Source organism: Styela clava, chromosome 11 (assembly GCF_964204865.1).
Source record: "Styela clava chromosome 11, kaStyClav1.hap1.2, whole genome shotgun sequence".
NCBI lineage: Eukaryota > Metazoa > Chordata > Ascidiacea > Stolidobranchia > Styelidae > Styela > Styela clava.
Window position 1 is genome coordinate 19,857,669 of NC_135260.1, and position 23,658 is coordinate 19,881,326.

Consider the following 23,658-nt stretch of genomic DNA (forward strand, 5'->3'; position numbering starts at 1 on the left):
TAAAAAATTGATCATTATTGTCTTTATCGGTGGTTTTCAAGCTTCATAGTAAAACGGAACCCCAATGAAACATTCTAGAGCAATGGTTTTCGAGCTTCTTGAGCCACGCCCCCTTTTTAGAATAAGTCAAGTCTTGCGCCCCATTTCAAAAATAAGTAGCAAACAATAAGATACAAATAACAGATAGTAAGGTTAAAGTATGTTTTATTCAAAAAACACGTTGAAATACGTGGATGCAACGTAAATAATGAAATAAATGAAAAGTTTTAAAAACAAGTAAAATTATTAGTGCAGTTGTTTATGGTTGACAAAATAAGAAATGTAAATATCCAAAATAAGGCGGACAAGATCAAATCTAACAAATACTTTTAATTATTTTTACGCCCCCTCAAATATTTGTCATGATCTTTGAAGTGTTACAAATTTGATAAGAGTGACAAAGTGATAAATAAAATAGTTTCTTGATTATATTTAAACAATATATATATATACATGTAATAATAAAGACTCTAGAATTTGATTGGAAACTTATGAAACCCCGCGACTATACTGGTGGACCTCTGGGGCTCCGACGAACCCAAGTAGGTAAACCACTTAACTAACTAGAAAGCGCTGAAAGATTCAAATGAATGTAAACCTTTGAATATGCAAGCATGCAAATTGAAGAAAAAGTTCGATAATTAGAAGAATTACGTCTTTCTCTTTCATTTACTAGCTACAATCCGATGGGGATTTCCCATCGATGAACTGTTGCGTTGCCTTACATATTTTGCAGATATATACTGTATTTTGTCTGAATCCTCAAAAGACATATTTTAGCTGTCATACTCGATTGGCAGTGAGCTCCCATCCGTTTTCGGCCAGTGAATCTATCAGACAAAAGTACTTATGCCAATATTTATATCGAGAGAATTGTTTTCCTGGCCGTATTAACCCGAACTATTTCTAGTGTCAATTGTTGTCTACTGACGCGTTACTCAATGCTATAAGTCTCCCTAGCATCAGTAGCTCTCGGAACTTTTCAGGTCGCACTTATCAAGCTCTCTCTCTTTCTCTGTCTCGGAACTATCTTTTACTTCAGAGTAAGTGCATATGACATTGCTGCAAGAAAATTCAGTATGAAAAATAATTTAATTTTATTATGACAGTTCACAGTTTTGTAAATGTCTGGAGAAGAGCGCTATTTTTAAACGAATTCTGTGGAAATTCCAAAAATACGTGCGCTTGTTTGTATATACGTATTGAAGGTTATAGATATTGATCCGAAGTTCACTGTGACAAAATTTGGGAAATCAGAATTCATAATTAATCATGTTTCAAAGTTCCCATTAAATCACACTAAATGTCCTTCAAGTTCAAATTTATATGCTATGACATTATACTTGGCATGACATTCGAGCATGACATTAGTATTGGTTGCTATTTTAGCGTTTGTTCCGTCGGCTATAGTGGATCTAGCTATATCAAACTTGAATGGTTTTTAAGTCAACCCAAACTACGACCTACGAATATATTGTAATAAATTCTGGTTATGTTCGACTGCTTACTTTGAGCCGTGTCCGAGCGAGAAGTCATTGACAGACGATCAATTAGATCACGAAAAATAGACACGAACCGTCAAATCGTGATATTGTCAGTGTATATTATAATCGTTCATGTCAATTAAAAATTTTCTGCATAGTTTTAATAGCAAGAAGACAGTTTCATATCAAATCTAATTCCGGTTAGTGAGTTGCAGTTACGTCACAATACTTCAGAATGTAAACTCGGCGCAATGCCCGAAAAAAAAACGATTAGGCACGTGACTATTTTTATTTAATCAATCAAATATATTAAATCAAGGCGCGAGGTTGGCGGGCCGCAAACACTTTTGATGATGACTCGCTGGCCGCTGTCGGATAAAACCCAAAAGTGATCGAAAGATAGCGAGTACACTAACTTTAAATATGTTTAAGAAATAGAGTTTACGGTTCTGATCAGTTTCGAAAATTATATAAGTTATTTTAAAATTGCTTACGGAAAAATATCGTGGTATTTTCGGTATTTTTTCTCGTGTTTGGTTTTGTATTTTCGCTTAAAATTACATTCTTTCGTGACAGATATTACTTGAAAACACACCAGACACTGTTGTTTAGCGTTGTTGTGGGTAAGGAAATACGTTTCCTCCCAGTTTACCTCGGTCCCTTTTTTTATTACACTCATTGTTTGATGATATGTTATATTTGACTAATTTTATTACTTGTAGCATGAGTAGACCTTGTGCTATCGCAAAAGAACAACCAAGTCCGTCTAAGTTGGGACTCCGGACCCAGCGGATTGCGCGGCGCTAAGTCAGCAGCTCTGCGGTTTGCCACTGCTGTCACATGGCCAACGCTTAAAAATGAAGGAGGGATTTACTAAAATAAAAGCACAAAGCGTCTCTCCAGATGAGGAGTTACTTGCGCGACTCATCTCATCGGCATGGTCCTGTCCCTTTTATAGCTCTTTATTATACGAACACGTCGGTGGTGTTGTCACAATGAATATACACAGATTTAAAGCATTAAGTCTCCGACATCACTCATCGAAAAAGCGGATGCATTCTTGTTCAATCAGACCCAGAAAAATGTAGGGGAAAACAACTTGTTTCAGAGAGTGCAGTGAATATTCGTAATTTATGAATTAATTAATACCTATCTAAGAGATAGCACGACAACAACATGCACACCCCAGTAACAATTCAGAAAAACGATTCACAGGTCTGCTTCCATTTCTAACAAGACCAAATAAAAATATATTATTTAGCAGAATTAGTAATTCAATTTTATGACCTTTACACGAATTTCGCTTCTCAGAGTAAGTAACGTATCTCCTCATAGATGACAAAAGTTGTACGACATAGGCAATTAAACAAATTCCCCTGCCTCGGGCACAGGCAGACACATAATACCAGCAATCATTAAGATAAACTTCATTTATTTTATATGGTAGAATCTTATTTTCTAAACCTTAAACTATGAATCATTAACTACTTTTCTTACAGATATAAATTACCATTCAAATTTGACTACTGCTTTGAAACCTTTGAAACTTTCTAATAATAACCTCATGTTCAATATACCGTAGCCTACAGCACTTCGTAACAATGACTAAGGAAGACATTCCAAGTTCTGAACACCGGGTAAAAAGTTTGCTTCACTTTCTACGCGGTCTATAGATAAAAATAGCCGATAACGTAAACTCGATATTACTATCACCTGACCGGAACATAAGGTAGTAATCAAATCAAGACTGATTAACACGGAATTCTACAAAACTTTATTTATGGCGATGTTGAAACATTATATTTCAATTTGTTAGAATGTTTATATTGGTTTTAATTTTACATCAGATTCAAATGAATGCAAGTTCATGTGTGTATCTGGATCGATTATTTTGTCAGCAGTTTCATACCTGATATAGACTGGAACCTAAACTCAAAGGCATGGTTCACCGTATATTCAAGCCCTCGTAACGGCTCCATCCCCCCTGAGGACAGTTAGAAAACAGATTTGTTCTTCGAAATAGAGTTCCGCGTACAACTCTGAAATCAGTATATTTACATTCCGTTTCTACTCAGACAAAACAACTTTTATTGAAGATAAGCAAGCCATCATGAGAGTTAACGCTAATATACACATTTTTTTGCAAAAAACGCACATTTCATTATTTGAAAGCAAAATTAATACAAAAATTGCCTTCGGTTATGGCACTGGCTCTTTAGCACCGTAAGTGTCTAATAAGACGTCAAATTTTCTTGCTTATTTTTTTTTAAATAATTGTACTATACCCTTCTTTACCTACTTGGAAATAGGATCCTCTTATCACAATCATGAATACGCAACTACTGGTAACCCAATTGGGGGAACATGTATTTAGATGGCAAAACTATTTTGTCACAACCGCTATGCACACGCTTGTAAACATATCATGCAGGCGGGAATCATACCCCGTTACGCACGGGGCAATTTAGTGGAAATTCGAAGCTGTTACCTCCACCACAACAGACGCAGCATGGGTGCATTCGTGCTAACAAATGTAGCATCACTTGCTAAAAACGTGCTCAATGCGTGCCTTGCATAAGTTACTTGAGTAAAGTTGAATTTGACAAAAATCAACGAATACCTCAATTTTTAATGGAATAATGCAAATTAATTGGTTAAACTAGTTACGTATCAGCCAGTAAAAATATTTTTGAATAGAAATATAACTATGGAAATATATCGGTTATAATTAGGTTTTGGTGTGATATATTTTTATTGTATCGGCAATATTTAATCTTGTTATCACTACCTAAACATGATAATTAAAAAAATAAAATAAAAAATAATATAAAAATAAACATAATAAAATACCCGAGATAATCGTAAACGAAACTCGAAATAAAATAACGAAAGTCGTTATTTGAAAATCGACTCGAAGCAACAAAATAATGTTTTTGCACCCTATGCCTTAAGTATATTTAATATCTCAATTAAATATCTCAAAAAACACTTCTTTGAAAATGGCGATACATATATTGCTTCCCGGCGATTCTCTTAAAATCAGGACAGTATTGCCAATAATATGATATTGAGACATATGATTATTTATGGGGTAAGCTATGAAAGAACGAACGGTATTTATGCCAAATTGTTGAGGCAGTCTCTCATGTAAAATAATATTTTATTGCAACTGCCTTTGCTCATATTCGCTCATAATTTATTAATACTTCAGTCTAGTAGCCCATAAATTACAGTCTAATCATTCAGAATAATATTGGGATGTCTTCTTCGTTTCTAATAACTCAACAATAACTTTCCGTGAAATGTTATACATTACAAGCACAGGACAAGGCATCTTAGGTTCAAAAAGCATCACATTTTTTCATCATATTCACATCGCAAGAGGTTTCTGGTACATGAAGATTAAACTAACCTTCAGATTTTTAACGGCCGGCGATAGTCCAGTGTTGAAATAGCTCTATTCGATAAGAATTGGAATATAACAAAAATTTCATTACTTTTATATTTGCTTCTTAACTCACCCAGGAACGTTTCCAAAAATTCCTTAAAAGATTACTGTCAGTGAAACTCAACAGGCTTAGTTGCTAAGGGAATTTCGACCACTTTCTGACTGTGGAAGTTGTTGTAGGCACTGACAGAAGACCTAATTGTACATTATATCACGATAAATGATGCGATGTTGAGAATGGCGTATGAAAATGTTTCTACGGCACAATCAACAATTGTCTACCACTAATTTCGCAACATCTTCCATGTACTCTAACAATAGCACCATTATTGAGATTACATGCCTGATATGACACAACGTGGTGCAAGCATAACATTACGAAACATGCATGCAACGAGACCTCGCGACATAGAAGCATTTATCTCATGGGTCGGCAACCTTTTGTAACTCGCGGGCCAAAATTAAGGGCTGCAAGTCATTGGCAGGCGCACATATTTTTAGAAAGTTGAACACCGAACGGATGATACTTTTTATTATAAAAATCAAGCAGTGATACTTCTCTAGAATAGAATATAGATTTATTTCCTCACTGTGCTGCTCAAAAAATTCCATTCGAATATTTTCGGCGCAATTGAACCCTTTGCACTTAGCATCAACTTTTATTCGTTTTGTTGCCATTTGTCTAATTATAATTAAATTATAGGCTCATTAAACGAGTAATTGACATATTTATTCGTATTAGATTATAATAAAATTTATTCTACACGTGTCTCACACAATTCTTACGCAGAGAATATAATCGTCAAAAACGGCTGCTTTGTTACTATAATTCGGTGAAGCGTCGCGGGCCGGATTATATTACTCCGCGGGCCGGCTCCGGCCCGCGGGCCGTAGGTTGCCGACCCCTGATTTACCCGGTCGGGAATCTCTCCTTTCTCTATCGTATCTTGCTAATTACTCAGATATGCTTTCTATTACTCTGTAAAGTCTAAAAAAACATTGTGCAGCACGATGGGATTTACTTGTAACCTGTCCATTTCCTGTCGAATGTACAAGAAATTCACAAAACAATTCAACAGAATAATCTGAAAATCGGGTGAAAAACACAGTTACTTCAAGTCATTTAAAAAATTTCCGCATATACAATGTGGAGAAAAGTGGAAACTTAAATTGTTTTCCCAAAATTAAATATTTCTGAAAATTGAAATATTTATTTTCGTAAAAAATAACTTTCAAAAAGACAAAACCCGCATTGCTAGCAGCTTGAAATTAACCCATTCGTTCTACGTTGTCATGCTACAATGACATTTGGTGCAGTAACTTGTCGTAGCTCTTTGCTGTTCTATCACCGTCAATTTTATCATTAAATATTAGGTTTTACACGACACAGTCAATAACTGCACCAACAACCTTCCTTGCACAACTCGAGCAGTAAGCATTTTCTCAAATAACGAGTTATTCTTCTTACTACCAATAGACATTATTCTGTGGCAATGTCGAGTCAAGGTGTGAAATAAAATGAAATAAAATTCACAATCGCGTTTCTTTTTTTTTCATCCGGTACAATTTTTTAACCGGTAATATTTTACATGTGAAACGAAACAGACCGGCGGGATTCCTATGAATATATTTTAAGTCTGTCGCGTCGGCCGGGAATGTATTCATATGAATACCAAGATTGTATTATTCCTATTTCATTCGCGGAATGTGTGATTTATCTACGAGTTGTAGATCTACGGAATGTGTGATTTATCTACGGGGTGATATATGAATAAATGTGGTATGCTTAGTTGACCGACACGAAATTGCCGACAATTCCTCCAGTTACACTTGGCCCAGGCATGGGTGAACATGCGATGTCGGATTTTTGTGTTCCCCTCGACCTATGACTATCAGATTAAAGGCAATTGTGATTATAATTTAGATGTGAATGACTGATACTATTACATTTTAGTTATGGTGGCATATTGTAGAAAATACCATATTTAATTTTGCGAGTATGACGTAATGATTACGTCAAAATTATACCATTGGGGAACACTTTGTGATTATCTTGAAAAACGCACAGCTGAGTGTAGTTTACTCCGTGTTGTGCAATGTTGAAGAAATATGTTTACGACGTGTTGTGCAATGCGGTAGATAAACGCTGCTCTCTCTGTGATAATAAAGAAATAGAACACTTTTTGATTATCTTGAAAAACGCACAGCTGGGTGTAGTTTACTTCGTGTTGTGCAATGTTGAAGAAATACGCTTACAACGTGTTGTGCAATGCGGTAGATAAACGCTGCTCTCTCTGTGATAATAAAGAAATAGAACACTTCGTGATTATCTTGAAAAACGCACAGCTGAGTGTAGTTTACTTCGTGTTGTGCAATGTTGAAGAAATATGTTTACGACGTGTTGTGCAATGCGGTAGATAAACGCTGCTCTCTCTGTGATAATAAAGAAATAGAACACTTTTTGATTATCTTGAAAAACGCACAGCTGGGTGTAGTTTACTTCGTGTTGTGCAATGTTGAAGAAATACGCTTACGACGTGTTGTGCAATGCGGCAGATAAACGCTGCTCTCTTTGTGATAATAAAGAAATAGAAAAAAAATCAGGAAAGAAAGAAGAACGTAGAATCGGCTTATAAAAACTAGTGTTCCCATTGTTATCACAAAAATTGAAATAACGCATATCTCGAGGACAAAATAATTTTATAATCTTCAATTTTGGTCAATATAATATAATTAACGATTGGTGTATCTGATTCACGCAAGTTCGATTCATTTATTTTGCGAATTCTTTAGACAGGGTTTTATTGGGAACACTGCGGGCATCAAGCGCTTTACGACCTGCTGATGAGGGCATTTTCTCTAATCAATACTTTGTTACTTCTTTCTGCTTTGAGCAAGGTTAGTCGCATAAAAATATATCTGTTGTACCAAATCTGTTGTATTAAAATGGAGGAAGAGTTTCAGAAATATGAAGCAGAAATTAACAGTGGGAGTGAGGGCGTGGAAGATACTTCAAGTGAAGACGAGGAATCTCATTATATTTATGATGACCTTCTGGGTGAGTGAAAACATAATACTTCTTTTATCAATCAATTCCAACCTAAAATTTGTACCCTGACCCAACACAGCCGGATGGCATATATATAGTAATTTTATCTATTTTTCAAAATTGAGACTATAATAAGAGTTAGAACTTGATGTTTAAACCAGACACGGGCAAAGTACGGCCCGCGGGCCAAATTCGGCCCGTTGGGTAATTCAATCTTGCCGCCTAATGCTGCTGCCACAACCAATCTGAAATCAAATTTTGATGTTTTAGCTAATATAACTCAAGGAATTTGCTGACGATTGCCCCTAATTCGAGTTTGGCCAGAACTTATTGCTTTCCTCCTTTGCTTTGTAATACTATAAATATCGTTCATAAAATGTAACTTTTTACGTCACATTTTTATGGCCCTAAGTCAGGGGTTCTCAACCCATTTTTCTGTTAAGTACCCCCTGAGTCACAAAACATTCAATGCGAACCCCCAAAATCACAAAACAATCAAAGCGAACCCCTTATCCTCCACCCAACTAATCAATTCTAATAAAGCCGCGCATTTCACATTGTCGCGTCACAATCACAACAACGCTACATCAAGGAAAAAATACGCTGAGTTTCAATTGGCATGCATTTTCATCTTGTGGTTACCTAGTTTTCCTTTGTTAATTAAAAGAAAAAAAAAACACGCAAAAACTCGACTGCCATCCAAGTACCCCTGGAAATCGTCTCGTGAACCCCTGGGGGTTCGCGAACCCCAGGTTGAGAACCCCTGCCCTAAGTAGACGAAATTTTTGGCTCTTTGTTTAAAAACCGTGCCCACCTCTGCTTTAAACCTTACTTGAGGTTTTGCTCGCTTTCTCAATTCTATAATAAGTTTTATTTATTTTGTTTTTATCAATCATTTCATCATCTATTGCTGATTACGTAGTTGAAATAAACTTATACTTATATTCTAGGGCCAAGAGGTTCACCTTCAGTTCAGCCGTCTTTTTCATCTGTATACACCACCCCAATCTCGATGGGACCAGCAATAAATTTGGGATTGGATTTATTTGCTCAGCCATTTTCATCGGACTCAGATGAAGAGTTGAGTCAGTTTACAACACTCCAACCCATTCGGCCCGCATCCTATGCATATGTGGAACAGCAACAGAGCCCACAGCTGCAATTCAATTATCCCACAATCCAGACTTCTTCAGACATTCCTTCAACATCCACGACTACACCACGTGTAGGAAGGCCCCCTTCGAGAAGATGGCGCCGTGGTCGTCCTAGGATGTCTAGAAGTCCTCAATATCAACAAACCTCACCGATCCAAATATGCCGTGGTCGTCCTAGGATGTCTAGAAGTCCTCAATATCAACAAACCTCACCGATCCAAATATCACCAGCCACAACGCCAACCCATCCAGTTTCAAGTCCATTGCCATCTACCCCAAGATCTTCAGTTTGGGATGAAAATGAATCCGAACATCCTCCACAACCTATTCCATTCACAGGTCAGTCTCGGCATCACCTGGAAGGACCAATCTCTCCATTATCGGTTCTATTTCAATTTTTGGATAATGATTTTTGGGATAACATCACATCCCAAACCAACTTGTATGCGGAACAAGAGAAGCAAAGAATTGGAGATAGTGCGACCCCACGAAGTTATGTCAGTGAATGGAAACCAGTAACAGTGGCTGAAATAAAAGTCTTCCTTGGCCTCATATTGGTCATGGGACTTGTGAAAAAACCACTGCTGAGGACCTACTGGTCAAAAAAGCCAATGTATGCCTCCAGTTTTTGTTCAAGTCTGATGCCAAGAGATAGATTTCTGTCCATATTGACATTTCTCCACCTCAATGACAACACACAATGGGTACCATACGACCAAAATGGTTATAATCCACTCCATAAAATTCTTCCGTTTCTAATCCTTTTAGAAGAAAAATTTAAAAGTTTATACAGTCCTGGAAAAGCCCTAAGTTTGGACGAAGGAACATGTCCTTTCAAAGGAAGAGTAAGATTCCGATCTTACATGCAGAAGAAGCCAAAAAAATGGGGAATAAAAATTTATGAACTATGTGAATCTGAATCGGGATATTGTTTGGGGTTCAAGATCGCAACAGGAAAAGTTAGTGATGAGTCCAACACCACATATGCGGTTGTGATGCATCTCATGAGGAATTATCTAGGTGTCGGACATGAAGTGTATACTGATAGATACTATACATCACCCCAACTGTTTAGTTGTACAGACAAAAAACTGTCGCGGTCGGTACATGCCGAATTGATAGGCGTGGCCTACCAAGAAGTACGATTCAAAAAAAACTCGAAAAAGGGGGGATAGTTTCTTCCAGAAAAGGCTCACTGCTTGTTTTGAAGTGGAAAGACAAGCGTGATGTACTTATGCTTTCCACAAAACATATAAGCGACACTAAAACAGTTCAAGTTCGTGGGCCTGGGGGATACAAAGATAAAGTGAAGCCTGTCGTTGTTCAGGATTATAATGACAACATGGCTGGTGTTGATAAGTCTGACCAGATGTTGTCTTACTACAGTTTTGAGAGAAAAACCAAAAAATGGTGGAAGAAACTTTTTTTCCATCTTTTTAATCTCACTGTTGTGAACTCTCACAAACTTTATACTATGGCGGCTCAAACAAACGACGATTTGAAGAGACTGAATCTTCTAGAATATGTTGAGGAAATAGTCAATAAGCTCACTTGTGAAGCTCATTCTGTAACAACAAGCCAAAGCCATCAAGTTGCGTCACACATCAGGCTATCCGGGCGCCACTTTCCAAAATTGAATGCTGCTAGTGCTGGAAGACATCATGTTCAAAGAAGTTGCCATGTTTGTAGTAAGAAAGATAGATCGAAGAGAAAAGAAGAGGGAGCTGGTCCCAGCACTAAAAACAGGAATTGGACTCAATATCATTGCCCCATCTGCATCGTGTTCTTACATGTCGATCCGTGCTTCGAATTGTACCACACAATGGTGGAATACGACAAATAGGAAAGCGTTTGCATATAGATTTCTTCATTTTACGTTTTTTCATATGTTATCTGTTTGTATATATTGGATTTCTCATATTTTAGCAGTGTTGTTTTTTGTATGCCCCCTTTTTTTAATTCCGCTTATTCAAAACACTGTTCAATACATCATTTACACTGCTCATATTTGAAAGCTGTTAGTTTATTTCCGGTGTACGTTTTCTGCATTATGTTTTTGTTTCATACAAGTGTATATAATTTTTCATTCTATGTTTTTCATATTCAAAAAATTTTTCATTCCATGTTTCTTCATATTCAAAACATCCACTACACTGTTAGTATTCCAAAGCTGTGTCACTTTATATGTTCATATTAAAAAATTTGCTTGAAACACAATTGTCTTTGATAATTCAGAAGGGGGGAGGGGATAATTCTGAGCTGGGTTCGTCGAAGAAATCTTGAATTTTTTTTCAAACCTGGAGTAGGCAGCACAACACGATTGGTTCTTAGGCTCTACATCTGGGTAGACTAAATTATCTTATAATCTAACAAGCATAAAATTAATGGGCCTATAATTTAATTATAATTAGAAAAATGGCAACAAAACGCAGAAAAGTTGATGATAAGGGTTCAATGGCACCGAAAATACTCTAATGGAACTTTTTGAGATGCAATGTAATGAGGAAATAAATCTATATTTATTTGAGAGCTGTATCACTGCTTGGTTTTTATTATAAAAAGTAACATCCATCCGTTCAGTTTTCAACTTTGTACTAAAAATATATGCGGCCCGCCAATGACTTGCAACCCTTAATTTTGGCCCGCGACCGACAAAAGTTTGCCGACCCCTACTCTACATCTTCAGGGGTCAACATTGTTGTTTATTACATCTTCAGGGGTCAACATTGTTGTTTATCGGCCGCAACAGTATCATAAATACTGAAATAACATAGCCTCTCACTGGCGGCAAAAAGCATCGACACCCCCATGTTGAACAATCAATATCTCATGAATGGTCGAAACTAGAATTTTTATGAAACTTTCTATGAAAAGTATTAGTTTATATCTTCAATTGGACGAATTTTCACAGCTGTAAGTTGAATATTGGCGTCTTGAGAATTTCAGATAAATACTGCGGTTTTTGCTTCTCAAAGCCAAAAAATCGTTTTCTACCCCTGTTCAAGCAGTAATTTCTCCAATACGGTTCAAAATAATTTGTTTCTGCGAGTTTGCCTCTGCAGAATCAATCATGAACTACAAACTAACCAAATATTAACCGTATGCGCCCATCCAATATTGCACAAGTAATTTTGTAAGAGCGACACTTTTTGAAGCCGCGAAAACGTAACTTTTTATTTTACAAAATCACGTTGAGTTTGAGCTCTACCCAAAGACGTCTCACGCGCTCGGTCGCCATCTCGAGGGTTGATTATTGTAGATATTGATTTTCTGCGCTCAGGGATATTTTCACTAAGTTTATGGGGTAGATGTTACGGATTTTGTGGGTGTTTAAATATTTTGAAATTTTGGAATTTATCCGGCAGCTTGCAGCTATTTAGGCTCATTATCTCCGGTCTGAAAGAGTTAATTAACACTTTGCGCGAAATCGTCCGATTTGTAACGTCTTATATTACGTATGTGGCTAAAAATCTTCACTGGTGGTACACCGGATATCTATCCAATGAATGCTTGCTTCGTCTATACAAATCACTTGTACGTCTTTCTACGTTTATCTGCCTCATTGGGGACACTGTCCTGGCCTTTTTAACTAAATTTAAAGTTGTGAAAAAAATATTAATTGAAAAGTGGCGGAATCTTCCTCATCTACGTGAGGCATTTTCATTTAGCTTTGTCGCATATAAAGAGCAATGATTATGTTAATTTAAACTTTCTATTCTCCTGCCCTAAAAAATTCGTGTTTTCCACTCGATTTGCATCCAATTCAAACCAATTCTCATACTAAAAATTTTCATGTTAAATACTTCCCTTATAATTTCGTATTTGTAGAATTACCTTCCGCATTCCACAGTTTGTTGTTTACTTTCACTTTTGTCGCAAAAAAATAGATCTATTTATAACTTTTATCGATGGTTGTATTTTCTTGTTCTTTGTTTACTCTTAGCAGCACTTTAACCGGTTTTAGATGGAATATTACAATCTTCTTGAAGCAAACATGCAAAAAAGGTCTTTTTAACACATAAATCCAGAAAATGGATTCAGGCGAAATAATTATTTCGCTCTGGTAGTCTCGCTTTATATACAAACGAATTTATTCAAAAGTAAGCAGTTAGATTGAAATAAACACAGAAGTTGATAAACAAATCATCAACTTTCAATCTCGTTTTCAGAAGCTATTACTCAAAACCCGACAAACAATTGGTGTATGTGACAAATGGAACATATGAACAGTGTGCAACGATTATAAACACTCTCATGTGAACCAACGCATTGTTTTGATTATAGTTCGTTAGCTCGTAATAAATCATAACCGTAATTTCAAAACTTGTGCAAAATTATTTTAATTTTCGGCGTATAATATATACAGAAACATACGCATTAAAAAATGTCATTTTCTCATTTCATAAAATTTTTTGTTACGCAAAAAGTTTGACTTGCTAAAAACAGATAGCTACAAATTATGAAAACGGTAATTCAAGAAACAGTAATATACAGAAAACAAAGTGGTTTTAAATCAGATATACCAATTACGAAGAGGATGCAGTCTGCGTGTGTGGTATTTTTTGACCCTGCCACGGCATTTTCAGAGACTATATACTCATTATTGACAGAACTAGAATTATTCTAGTATTTTGACAATAAATGTTTTCCAGTATATATATATATATATTCTAAAATTTCATATTTTTTTAAAACATTATATTGGAAGTTTCAAAGAAACTGGCCACACAATACGAGCTTTTTTTTTAATAAGGCAAAGTAAGAAGATACAAACAGCCCAGAGAACTCGAATTGGAAGAATAATTTCAGCTTATCCTGACTGCTATAATCTTCGAAGCAGGATTAACAGCATATTAGAGCAGCCAATAAGCCAATCCAGTAATTAAGAATTAATTCGTGTCTTGTTTCAGACTGAGAATAAACTGACATTTTCAGAGCTTATCTTTGTTTTTGTTGCCTGAGGCTTCAATTGCCGTTCTACAAATATATGGATGCTATACTGTTTATGTATCCAATGAGGCTCATAATAAAGAGTAAACAAGCATGATGATAATCGCGAATCAGATCATAAACTTATCAACATTGCTTGTTTATATTTAACTATGAGATTAGTGGAATAAAGTTTGACTTCCGGAAAATGCGAAAGATGTATCAAAGATAATTATCCAACACTTTACACCTTTGTCAATTTTAGTAAACATAGTCGTAGCAGAAAACAAAGTTGAATTCTTGACATTGGTTTTTCAGAGAAAATTCTCTCCTCAAACCGATGCTATGATCTGCCCGTCACGTTCTGCAGGTTTCAGGACATTGTAAAAAAGGTATTATCTTAAATCCAATGTATTAGACTACGTCATTGTTATTTCCGTTGTGGAATTACTATTGTCTCCACAATAAAATTACGAGAACGATGTGTATTTTTTGTTATAATTTGGTGAGATCTATTCTGCAGTGGATCTTGCTTCTATCTGATTGTGGTATCATCAAAAAAATTTATCTTTTTGGAATCTTTTTGTCTGAAATGCAGTTTTCCAGACATAGGCTACGTGACTTAGGCTTGTTCGTCATAGAACTTATATTATAGACTGAAACATGCTAGATTTTGGAAAAAAAGATTTCAGACGTGACGTAAATGCTACCAAAACAACGAAATCGCCCATCTGTAAATGGGATGAAACGATTTAAGATTGTACCTGAGTTGAATATCACCAAGCTCATCCTTCTCATTGAAAAGCATCATCTTCTATAATTAGTATCCTTGTTGCTATTGTTGCATTTTTTGAATTAAGTGTGTCGTTCATAAATGTTAGCAAACCATTCCCATTACCTAGGTCATAGTCTTACCTCACGCCACGGTTTAGCCTGGACAGTCCCGATTTTAGCAAGTTGTCCAGCCCGATAGACCTAACAGTCCCGGCCATGCAGTATTGCAATCATAAATATTTTATTTATTTGATTTTCAAGGAAATTTATTTTTTCGAAGAGGCAGCTCATTTGCAACTTACCTCACTAGTTCAGATCGAGAGAGATTGTTATGTCATAGTTATGATATATTATGAAGTATGAAACTTACGTTCATTTAACACCCAACTGTACTGCCGTTGAATCATCAAAATGCCGAAACAAAGTGCAAGTTTTTTATTACGTAAAAAAATTCTAAGATTTTGAAGAATTCTTTTCAGAATTTGATAATTTACATTTTTTTGAAGCAACGACCAATAGAGGGTATCTTAATTCGATTTACAGCTAATTTTAATGCCCGTAATCTACCCAAAGTGGTACGGAAAAAATTCAAACTATTACTAAACCTCGGAATTAAACCAAGGTTGGCTTGTCATTGTTGTAATGTTGTTGTATTAAGTTACCACACTGTAAACCGTTTCATTGTTTCTCGTCCAAGTCGTGGATTTGTTAATAACGATATATACCTGATTTACCATCATTGGAGACAACTTCAAGATTTGGTAACCTGGATTAAAGAGGCAATTTTATTTTGATTCCAGACGGAACATGGACTACACAACACGAAGGTCATTATATCGGCGATTTTTTGTATTTTTATGAGACTTTTTCACTTTACGACTTGATTTTTAATTTCAAAAGCTATTTCAAGTAACCCTCGAATATTTCCTTCCCTACTTGATTTTTTGAAGTCTAAGGGGAGAATACAATAAGCATTAAAAGTTAGTTTTAAATTGTCAGTCACGAAGACTCAAATTGTTGAAAGCACAATATACTTTCATATTACGCGCGCGCACGCCAAAATATATTTCGCTCATTATGTAGGCTATCTGCATAAATCTGTGTATTGATCTAGAGCACGCAGTGTTGGGCAAGGTTTATAAACCAGGGAGCCAGAAATTTTGCCATGTAAGTGTGCCGTAACGTGTAACAATTTAAGAACAGTATTTACAGTGTTACAAAGCAAAGGTAGAAGACTATATGCTTCGTGCCAAAACTAAATTTAACCGCAATCTCGACAAATTCCTTGAGCTATTTTTAGCTAGAACATCAAAATTCGATTTCGGTTTGGTTGTGGCTGCATCAGGCGGGCCAGATTGAATTACCCAACGGGCCCGCCGGCCGTACTTTGCCCATGTCTGATCTAGAGCCAAATACTGATGAATCATCTATTATGTTTGAATCTTTAATTATTTCTACAGGCGACATATGAAAAAACCAACAGGGCAATGCAGTCGAACCAACTCTGCTTCGAGTTCTTCTTCTTCGATCAGAAGCATAAAAATTTATTGGTTTAACCATCGATTCTCCTACTTGTCCATAGCCTTTATGTTTTTCTGTTATCTGACTTGGAATGCCTGCATTACTGAGTCTTTCCTGACTAACTTTTAAAATTACCTTTGCTCTCCAAGATTTTGAATTCTGATCGTCCAGTGCAACTTTCGATATCCTTATATTGTGTATAAGTGCTAGATGTCTTTTTCTGTCTGTTTGAGTGTTAAAAACATAATAACAAGCTGGACATTTCACACCCGGATTGTTGACATCTGGTTGAAAGATCGCGTTTGGTTTTTTCTTTTTAATCGGAGTTTCTACTCTTTTCTTCATATTTTGTTGCTGATCACTAGGCTTGCTCACTTTTCTGGATAAGTTTTGAATTTTTTTCTGTGATGATAATCGATTTTCTCTTGCCTTTTGCAAGTCTTGCCACATTTTTTGCTGACTTGAAGACTCAGTGTTCTTCTTTTTTGTTGTTTTCCCCTCTTTCTTCACAGGTGGAAGTTTTGAAACTTTTTCCATTCTAGTCGAGGATTCTGCAAAACTCGGAATCGTAATCGGTGCTTCTTCAACACTATTTCGCCGATTTGTCTTCAATTCCGAATCCGCGCCTTTCAACGAATCGATTTGTTTATGAAAACTCACTGTCTCTGTAATATTATTATTATCCTGAACATCATTCATACTTTCTTTGTGAAATACAGAATCAAGAATAGAAATTGGTTCCAAATCTCTACTTCTGGATTTTTGAGCAAAATTTGTCCGAGAAGAGGACTTTTTCACTCTTGGAATCGTTGGAGTAATCCTTGCTTCAGAGCGGTTGTTATCTTTGTGTCCTAGATTCTCTAAACTCGTCTGGGAAGAAATAATGGAATCTATTCGGCGAGGTTTACGTACTTCTGGTTCCATAGAAAGTTCGGCCTTCTGTAATCTTTTTCCACGTGTGTTCATAAAATCTACTTTACTTTGTGTAGCTGCAGGTATGCCTTGTACTTTATCGTGACCATAATTTTTCCGAGATTTTGAAGATTTGTATTCAGCGTTGTTATGATGAACTAAGATATCGGAATTTTTGTTTTGATTGCCTTTTGAAATTCTTTGTTGTTTTGTCTTTTTTCTGTCTATTTTATCCACTTGTTGCTTTTCATTCAGTTTTGAAGGCTGTGGTTGAATTATGGGACATTTTTCATTTTCGTTATTAGAGTCGCCCGTTTCCTTTCTATATTCTTTTCTATTCGATATAGAACTTGAAATTTCTCTTTTGAAATCTGAATGTTGTTCCAGAGATGGAAATTGCGTCGATGGAAGTGTTAAATGATTATACGTACTAGGTTGAGATGGCAGGATGAAAAGTTCTGGCAAGATGTTCCCAGGACTGATGAAATTTTTAGCTTTCAAATTATCTTCTTGTTTCTCTCGTACCAGTGCTAAACAACGACCAACGTGTTTTAAAAATACATAATTAGATGGAAAGAGTTGATCTCCGATTTGTTCCGAAATGTCTTTTCTTAAAGATAAAATAGTATTATCCGGATGTACTCTTATAAAGCCAACAGAAAAAGTTTCTGCAATAACTGTTTGACTCGCATAGTTCAGTCTCTGTATCCAATGCTCTGGAGGTACGATTGAAACGTGCAGATCGATTAATTCATCCGATGATGGTCTCTTTATTTCGAAATATTCATTCATGTTTATTCTATAATCCGTTTCCAATCTTTTAATCAAGGGATGCCTAAAACAGATATGTACCGCTGCCCTAACCTAAAGCGTAGTGATATAGTAGCTAAAACATTTGAAGAAAAAGAATTCTCCTATAAATGCATTATTTTGTCATAATGTGTGTATAAGCGAGACGCTGATGTCTATCTATCTAACTATTCTAACGTAATAAAAGAAATCATATGTTTATTTATATATCAGCGGATTCATCCCAGCCACTTATATATATGAGACTTCACCTCACGAGTAGCATACCGATGTTGTTGGTGCAGGCCTTTTGACCTACAAAGGCTAAATTGAAGTTGGGATATTTGAAAAAGCATTTTATACTATTAATCGTAGCATTTTCTTATAAACTTCTAATTGTAGAAGGATTTCTAGATAGATAAATAAGTCAGTATATATTAGAAACGTTAGTATATAGTATATACTATGTATCAAAAGAAAACAATTTTATGGCCAACATTTTCCCCCAGAACGTTAGTTGTGTAGAATTCACTCCCTCATAGCTGTTCTTCTAATTCTATCGACATAAACAGCTTTACGTCTCTCGTCAATTGGTATTTGCCAATGCGCAAACATACATTATGATGATTTATGGCCTCAATATCTCTTGGCACTTTAGTGGGTGGACGTAACTTGGCTCATTGTTCAATATCCTACATTTCTAAGTGAGTTGCGTGATCTTGCTTCGAGCAAATTTCGTAATAAAAAAATTTACCTCACGAAACGAATTTCAGTAACAAACTGACTGAAAATCGATCTGATGATTATTTTGTAATATACAAACTATTTTATTGAGAAACACGGCATATACGAAAAGGCTCTATTTTATCAAATTAATAATAATCAAACAATTGATCACTTAAGAAAACTTTCAGTGGTATAGTTCTTTGCATAATATTGATAGTAGGTCATGTTGCGGTAATAAGTTGTACGTGCTCTGTTCCATGAATTTGTCATCAACTCAAAATGTGAACATAGAAATCATTCTTGGAGATAAACACGTGAAGCGAGTGGGAAAACAAATATGGAAATAAACAACCACAATGGGGCTCAATATCGATAATCTATAATAGCGGTATTTCAAACATAAGATGTCCGATAGGCAGACTAAACAGAAAAGTACATAAAATAGTATTTCAATTCGTGATATAGAGTTCGTTAGATGCAATTGGACCCAAGTGGGACGAGGTCTTCATAAGATATATCCACTGACATCAAAAGTCGGCGCATGGACATTTTTGCTTAAATACATTAGCAAACATAAACATTCATGTCTATGCCAATTCAGCATTTTCTGTCACTTGATGTGTGAAAATTATGTGATAAAAGAAAAAACTAGTCTTATCCATATTTATTGAAAAAACAAAAACAGTTTAGTGCATCGAGTATGTTAAATCGTCCACGGAACTAAATTCTTCAAATGTAAATACGTAGCCGACAAGGTACAAGGATGAGAGCAGTCCTAGTCTTATTTTAAACTCTTTGGTGGGTCATAATGAGTGTATTTATACAATATACATTGAACAAAATATCAAACATGTACTGCCAATCTAGTGCGAATACGCATGCGCCAAATGTAAACAAGGTCACATGATTTAATTACGTATGTCCCTTCCTTTCATCAATGGCCGATCTCGTGATGTGAAACAAACGGATTCCGTTTCATGTTTCGTAAAATATCGCTCACCCTAGCGGTTGATGTTATCGTCCAGTATGGTCCACAGATACGGAGTGAATAAAAACACTTTTCATCTGTGATTATAACACATTCTACCACCATTCATTTATATATATAAATAAAAGCCATTGTATAACAAAGGTATGGAAAGTCAAAATACTCAATCCCCCGTCGTGGTGTACGTTGTTTGGTGGGTACGAATGACTGAGCATTGTGTTGTTAAAGGGTGGTTCAACTCAAATAGAAGCTTCAAGGTTAGAATGAACGAATTTACAATATTTGACCTAGCATAGCAAACATAAGGGTAATGGTTTACCGAACAAACTTTAATTTAGAGAACAAATAGTACGGCAATCTAAAATCATGCGATAAACGACAAAGTTGCAAGGATTAAGCTATTTCATTTGACTAAATTGGTACTGTGGTCGTTTCCGTTTACACGTTTATTAAATAATTTTCTCTAATTCCAGCGGAATATTTTGGTGAGACTTAGTTCATTTCCGAGTGCTGTTTTTGTTCATGTGATACTATAGCTTATCTCAGTTCTTGCAGCACCAAGTTGGAATGGAATCCTTCCATTTACGTCCGTACTCATACCAATCAATGTTTAGAAATGTCGAAGCACATGACACTGAATGTATTGAGTCCTTTTCCGTCCCAAACCTATCCCTCTCATTGAACCAACTACATATTTTAACGATAGCCATAAATAAACCGTGTTTACATTAGCTGAGTAGTACCGGCAGGTTAATAATTACCAGAGTCGTATGTTGTCTAATAACGATTTTTCATAACTGGATCAGAGAATAACTCAATCCTCTATGTTTGATTTAATGATGATCTCAATACAGTGCTAAGGAACAGTACCAATACTTACCTCATGAATGAAAGTTGACATAATTGCGATGGCTGGAGGTGCCGTAACTTGCGTATACAGGTCACGGGACGAATAGAATTCAGTAGGCTACTGAGATTTAGCACCGTATTAATAGTGTCATTTTTAGATTGTATTTACAAGTCTATTATCAGTAACCGAACGGAAGTTTGTGCTTTCTATACCAGGGACGGGCAAGGTTTTTGGACCAGGGGTCAAAAATTTTGCCCACTCAGACTGGCGGGCCATGTAAGTGTAACGTATATATTTTCAGCGTTACAAAAGCAAAAGTGTATAAGCCTCGTGCCGAAACTGAATATAAGCTTTCCGCCAGAACTAAATTTGATCGCAATCTCAACAAATTCCTTGGGTCATTTTTAGCTCAAACATCAAAATTAGGTTTTAGTTTGGTTGTGGCAGCATCAAGCGGGCCAGATTGAGCCAACGGGCCGGATTTGGCCAGGGGGCTGTAGTTTGCGCATGTCTGCTCTAAACTGTCCACTTGGACTCTAGTCAAACAGAACAAATGTAAAAAAAATGAATAAAAGAAAGTAGAAATTCCGGTGAAGCGTTATTTTCGGAGTTGGTAATATACCCAACTAACAGTTTGGCATCATGAGCAGCCTTTTCTAGTTTGACATATATTACATTAATTATGTTATGTTCTATATGGCCTTAAAACTGATTTTTATAAGTCAGAATATTCGCATTTTTCAGTTCTAATAACATTTTTCATTTCTATTTAAAGTTTTCTTGCTTTGAAGTAAATATATTCACATTCATCTAAATGGATGTGGGAGCGGCTGCTGCGGCTGCAACAACGCCTAGGCCTACTTTCAATGTGACGTTTTTTGCAAGTCCAGCTGGATGGTTTAAAATAGCAGAAATAATACTCGGCCTTCTGGTGTTCGCGCTTCTTGCACCCAATGGCTATTACAGACAAATTCCTGGACTTGAGTTTGTTATGTTCGTTGCTGTTTTCGTGTGGATTTTAACAATGTAAGTTTTTTGTTTTGTTGATTTAAAAAAAATATCTCACAAATCAGAGTGGTGAACCGAAACGATTTTAGGTCTGGTTCAGACTTGAGTTTGTATAGCAGAATGAAAATTTACATAAAATATATTCCTCAATTTTTAGAACATATATAGACATCAGACGCCATTCGATTGCCTTTGTCATTTTCACGCCCTGCAGCGTAAATTCCATTTTAGAATAATATTTCATTGGGCAAATGTAGTTCCAGGTCCCATTGCATTTGAACCCACGTACATTTGAACCCACGACAATTGCTCCTGCATACTATTGCACCTATGGAAATTTGCACCTACGGATATTCGAACCCATACTAACCCTAACCCACGAATTTTAGCACCCGCATATATATTGAACCCGCGGATATACGTGTGCAAATGTATGGGTTCAAATGTACGTGGGTTCAAATTTGCTGTCACCGTAGTTTCATATTGAATGAAACTATTTCACGTTACATCCAATGTCTTTTATCCTTCATAAAACGTGCCTGAATAAAACACTTGAACATACCTAATCAAATAATATCCATATTATATCACGTAATTGACATTGGGTACAACAACCGGTTTTCGATAATTTTTATTATTACGCTTATATCAGGAATAAAATTTCATATTTTGATGTTAAAGATAAGAAGACAGGCAGTGGGCCGAGAATGCAATTTCACTGATCAGTTGATTTATCTCCCATGCATGAGTATGCGGCAAGTGGAAGACATTGTAATCATTGTGATGAAGTGGCCAACAAACATCTAACTGACGACCACCCCTTTTCTAGATTATAGCTTAAATTGTCCGTGCACGAGTGCTGTGGTGGTACGCGTGTCACAGGCGCTATTACAAAGCGCAAACTAATATCATTTATATTTAAATGCGTTTATTTTCAGAGTCCTCACTGTTATTTACATGTTTTCTCTTCATTCCACTGTTATATCTGGCGCACCATGGGATGTCATTGAATTCGCATTCAATGTATTTTGCACTCTCTTATATTTCATTGGAGCAATCGTAGAAGCCGCATTCGTTGGATCGTATTCGGTTTGGGTGGCATCAACTGTTTTTGCTTGGTTTCTTCTCATTGTTTATGGATGTCATACTCTCTATGCTTATCGGGTTTGGAAAGGTGAACTGGCATGCTTGGGTGGTAGTAATGCAGGAAATGACGTCAACACATGATGTGAAAATATACACAAAACAGATGAAAACTGTTTTCTACCATAAAACTTGATTATATATTTATGGGAGAAATAGGTGTGAAAAAAAATTACAACAGATGCAATCTTGTTTTTATATCTGCTATAATACACCTATACGAACATAGCATCTTTGACATAGAATCAACGACGTAAAATGTAAGTAATATATATTTTAAAAATTTGTCATGGTTTTCAACAAATATGTCAAAAATATTATCACTTATCTAATTATTTGTAATTTGACTTTGTTTATAGTTTAGATAATGTCGTTAACTGTGATTCAATTTTGTATTCACATGTACTATCACATTCACGTATTTTTTAACGTTTCATTTCCCCATAGTGAATATAATCATGAACAATATTATTGCGGAAATTGATATCATATGGCGAATATGAGGGCGAAAGAGCTGTGTGAAGAAAATAGCCTATCTCGGTAAAGTCCCAAGCACTGTCACTTCAATTGGCGTTAATTTTATATTTCCTTTATTCAACATTTTTTTGACAGTGATAGATTGAGAATTAATTATATATTATACGCGATGCTTCCAGAGCTTGGCAGCTCCAAGTTTAGAAAAGCAGATACGGCCGTTTATGCATTCGGAGTATCACGAGACTTGGAGCGAATAACAACGTTTATAGTTTGTAGTATGCAAGATATTCGCACCTCGTATTTTTCCCTATTTTACTCTAATCAATCGTCAAAACAAATGATCTATTACTAGCATCGGATATCTATT

The 23,658-nt window shown here is 35.9% G+C and overlaps 3 protein-coding genes across 3 annotated transcripts; 2 read left to right on the forward strand and 1 right to left on the reverse strand.

Moving 5' to 3' along the window:
- Window positions 1–7,120: 7,120 nt before the first annotated feature.
- LOC120328578 (uncharacterized) lies at window positions 7,121–10,753 on the forward strand. The gene is made up of 2 exons (XM_078118104.1): window positions 7,121–8,029; window positions 8,971–10,753. Exons 1-2 carry the CDS (start codon window positions 7,816–7,818, stop codon window positions 10,347–10,349), a joined length of 1,593 nt encoding a protein of 530 aa, XP_077974230.1. The 5' UTR covers window positions 7,121–7,815; the 3' UTR covers window positions 10,350–10,753.
- Window positions 10,754–15,628: 4,875 nt separating this feature from the next.
- Window positions 15,629–18,180, reverse strand: LOC120347603 (uncharacterized). The gene is made up of 2 exons (XM_039417646.2): window positions 16,264–18,180; window positions 15,629–15,643 (listed from the first exon to the last, which is right to left on the reverse strand). The coding sequence occupies exons 1-2, from the start codon at window positions 18,100–18,102 to the stop codon at window positions 15,629–15,631; spliced, it is 1,854 nt and encodes a 617-aa protein (XP_039273580.2). The 5' UTR covers window positions 18,103–18,180.
- Window positions 18,181–21,358: 3,178 nt separating this feature from the next.
- Window positions 21,359–23,282, forward strand: LOC120347815 (CKLF-like MARVEL transmembrane domain-containing protein 8). Its single transcript, XM_039417917.2, has 2 exons — window positions 21,359–21,689; window positions 22,610–23,282. The coding sequence occupies exons 1-2, from the start codon at window positions 21,478–21,480 to the stop codon at window positions 22,896–22,898; spliced, it is 501 nt and encodes a 166-aa protein (XP_039273851.2). The 5' UTR covers window positions 21,359–21,477; the 3' UTR covers window positions 22,899–23,282.
- Window positions 23,283–23,658: the final 376 nt, after the last annotated feature.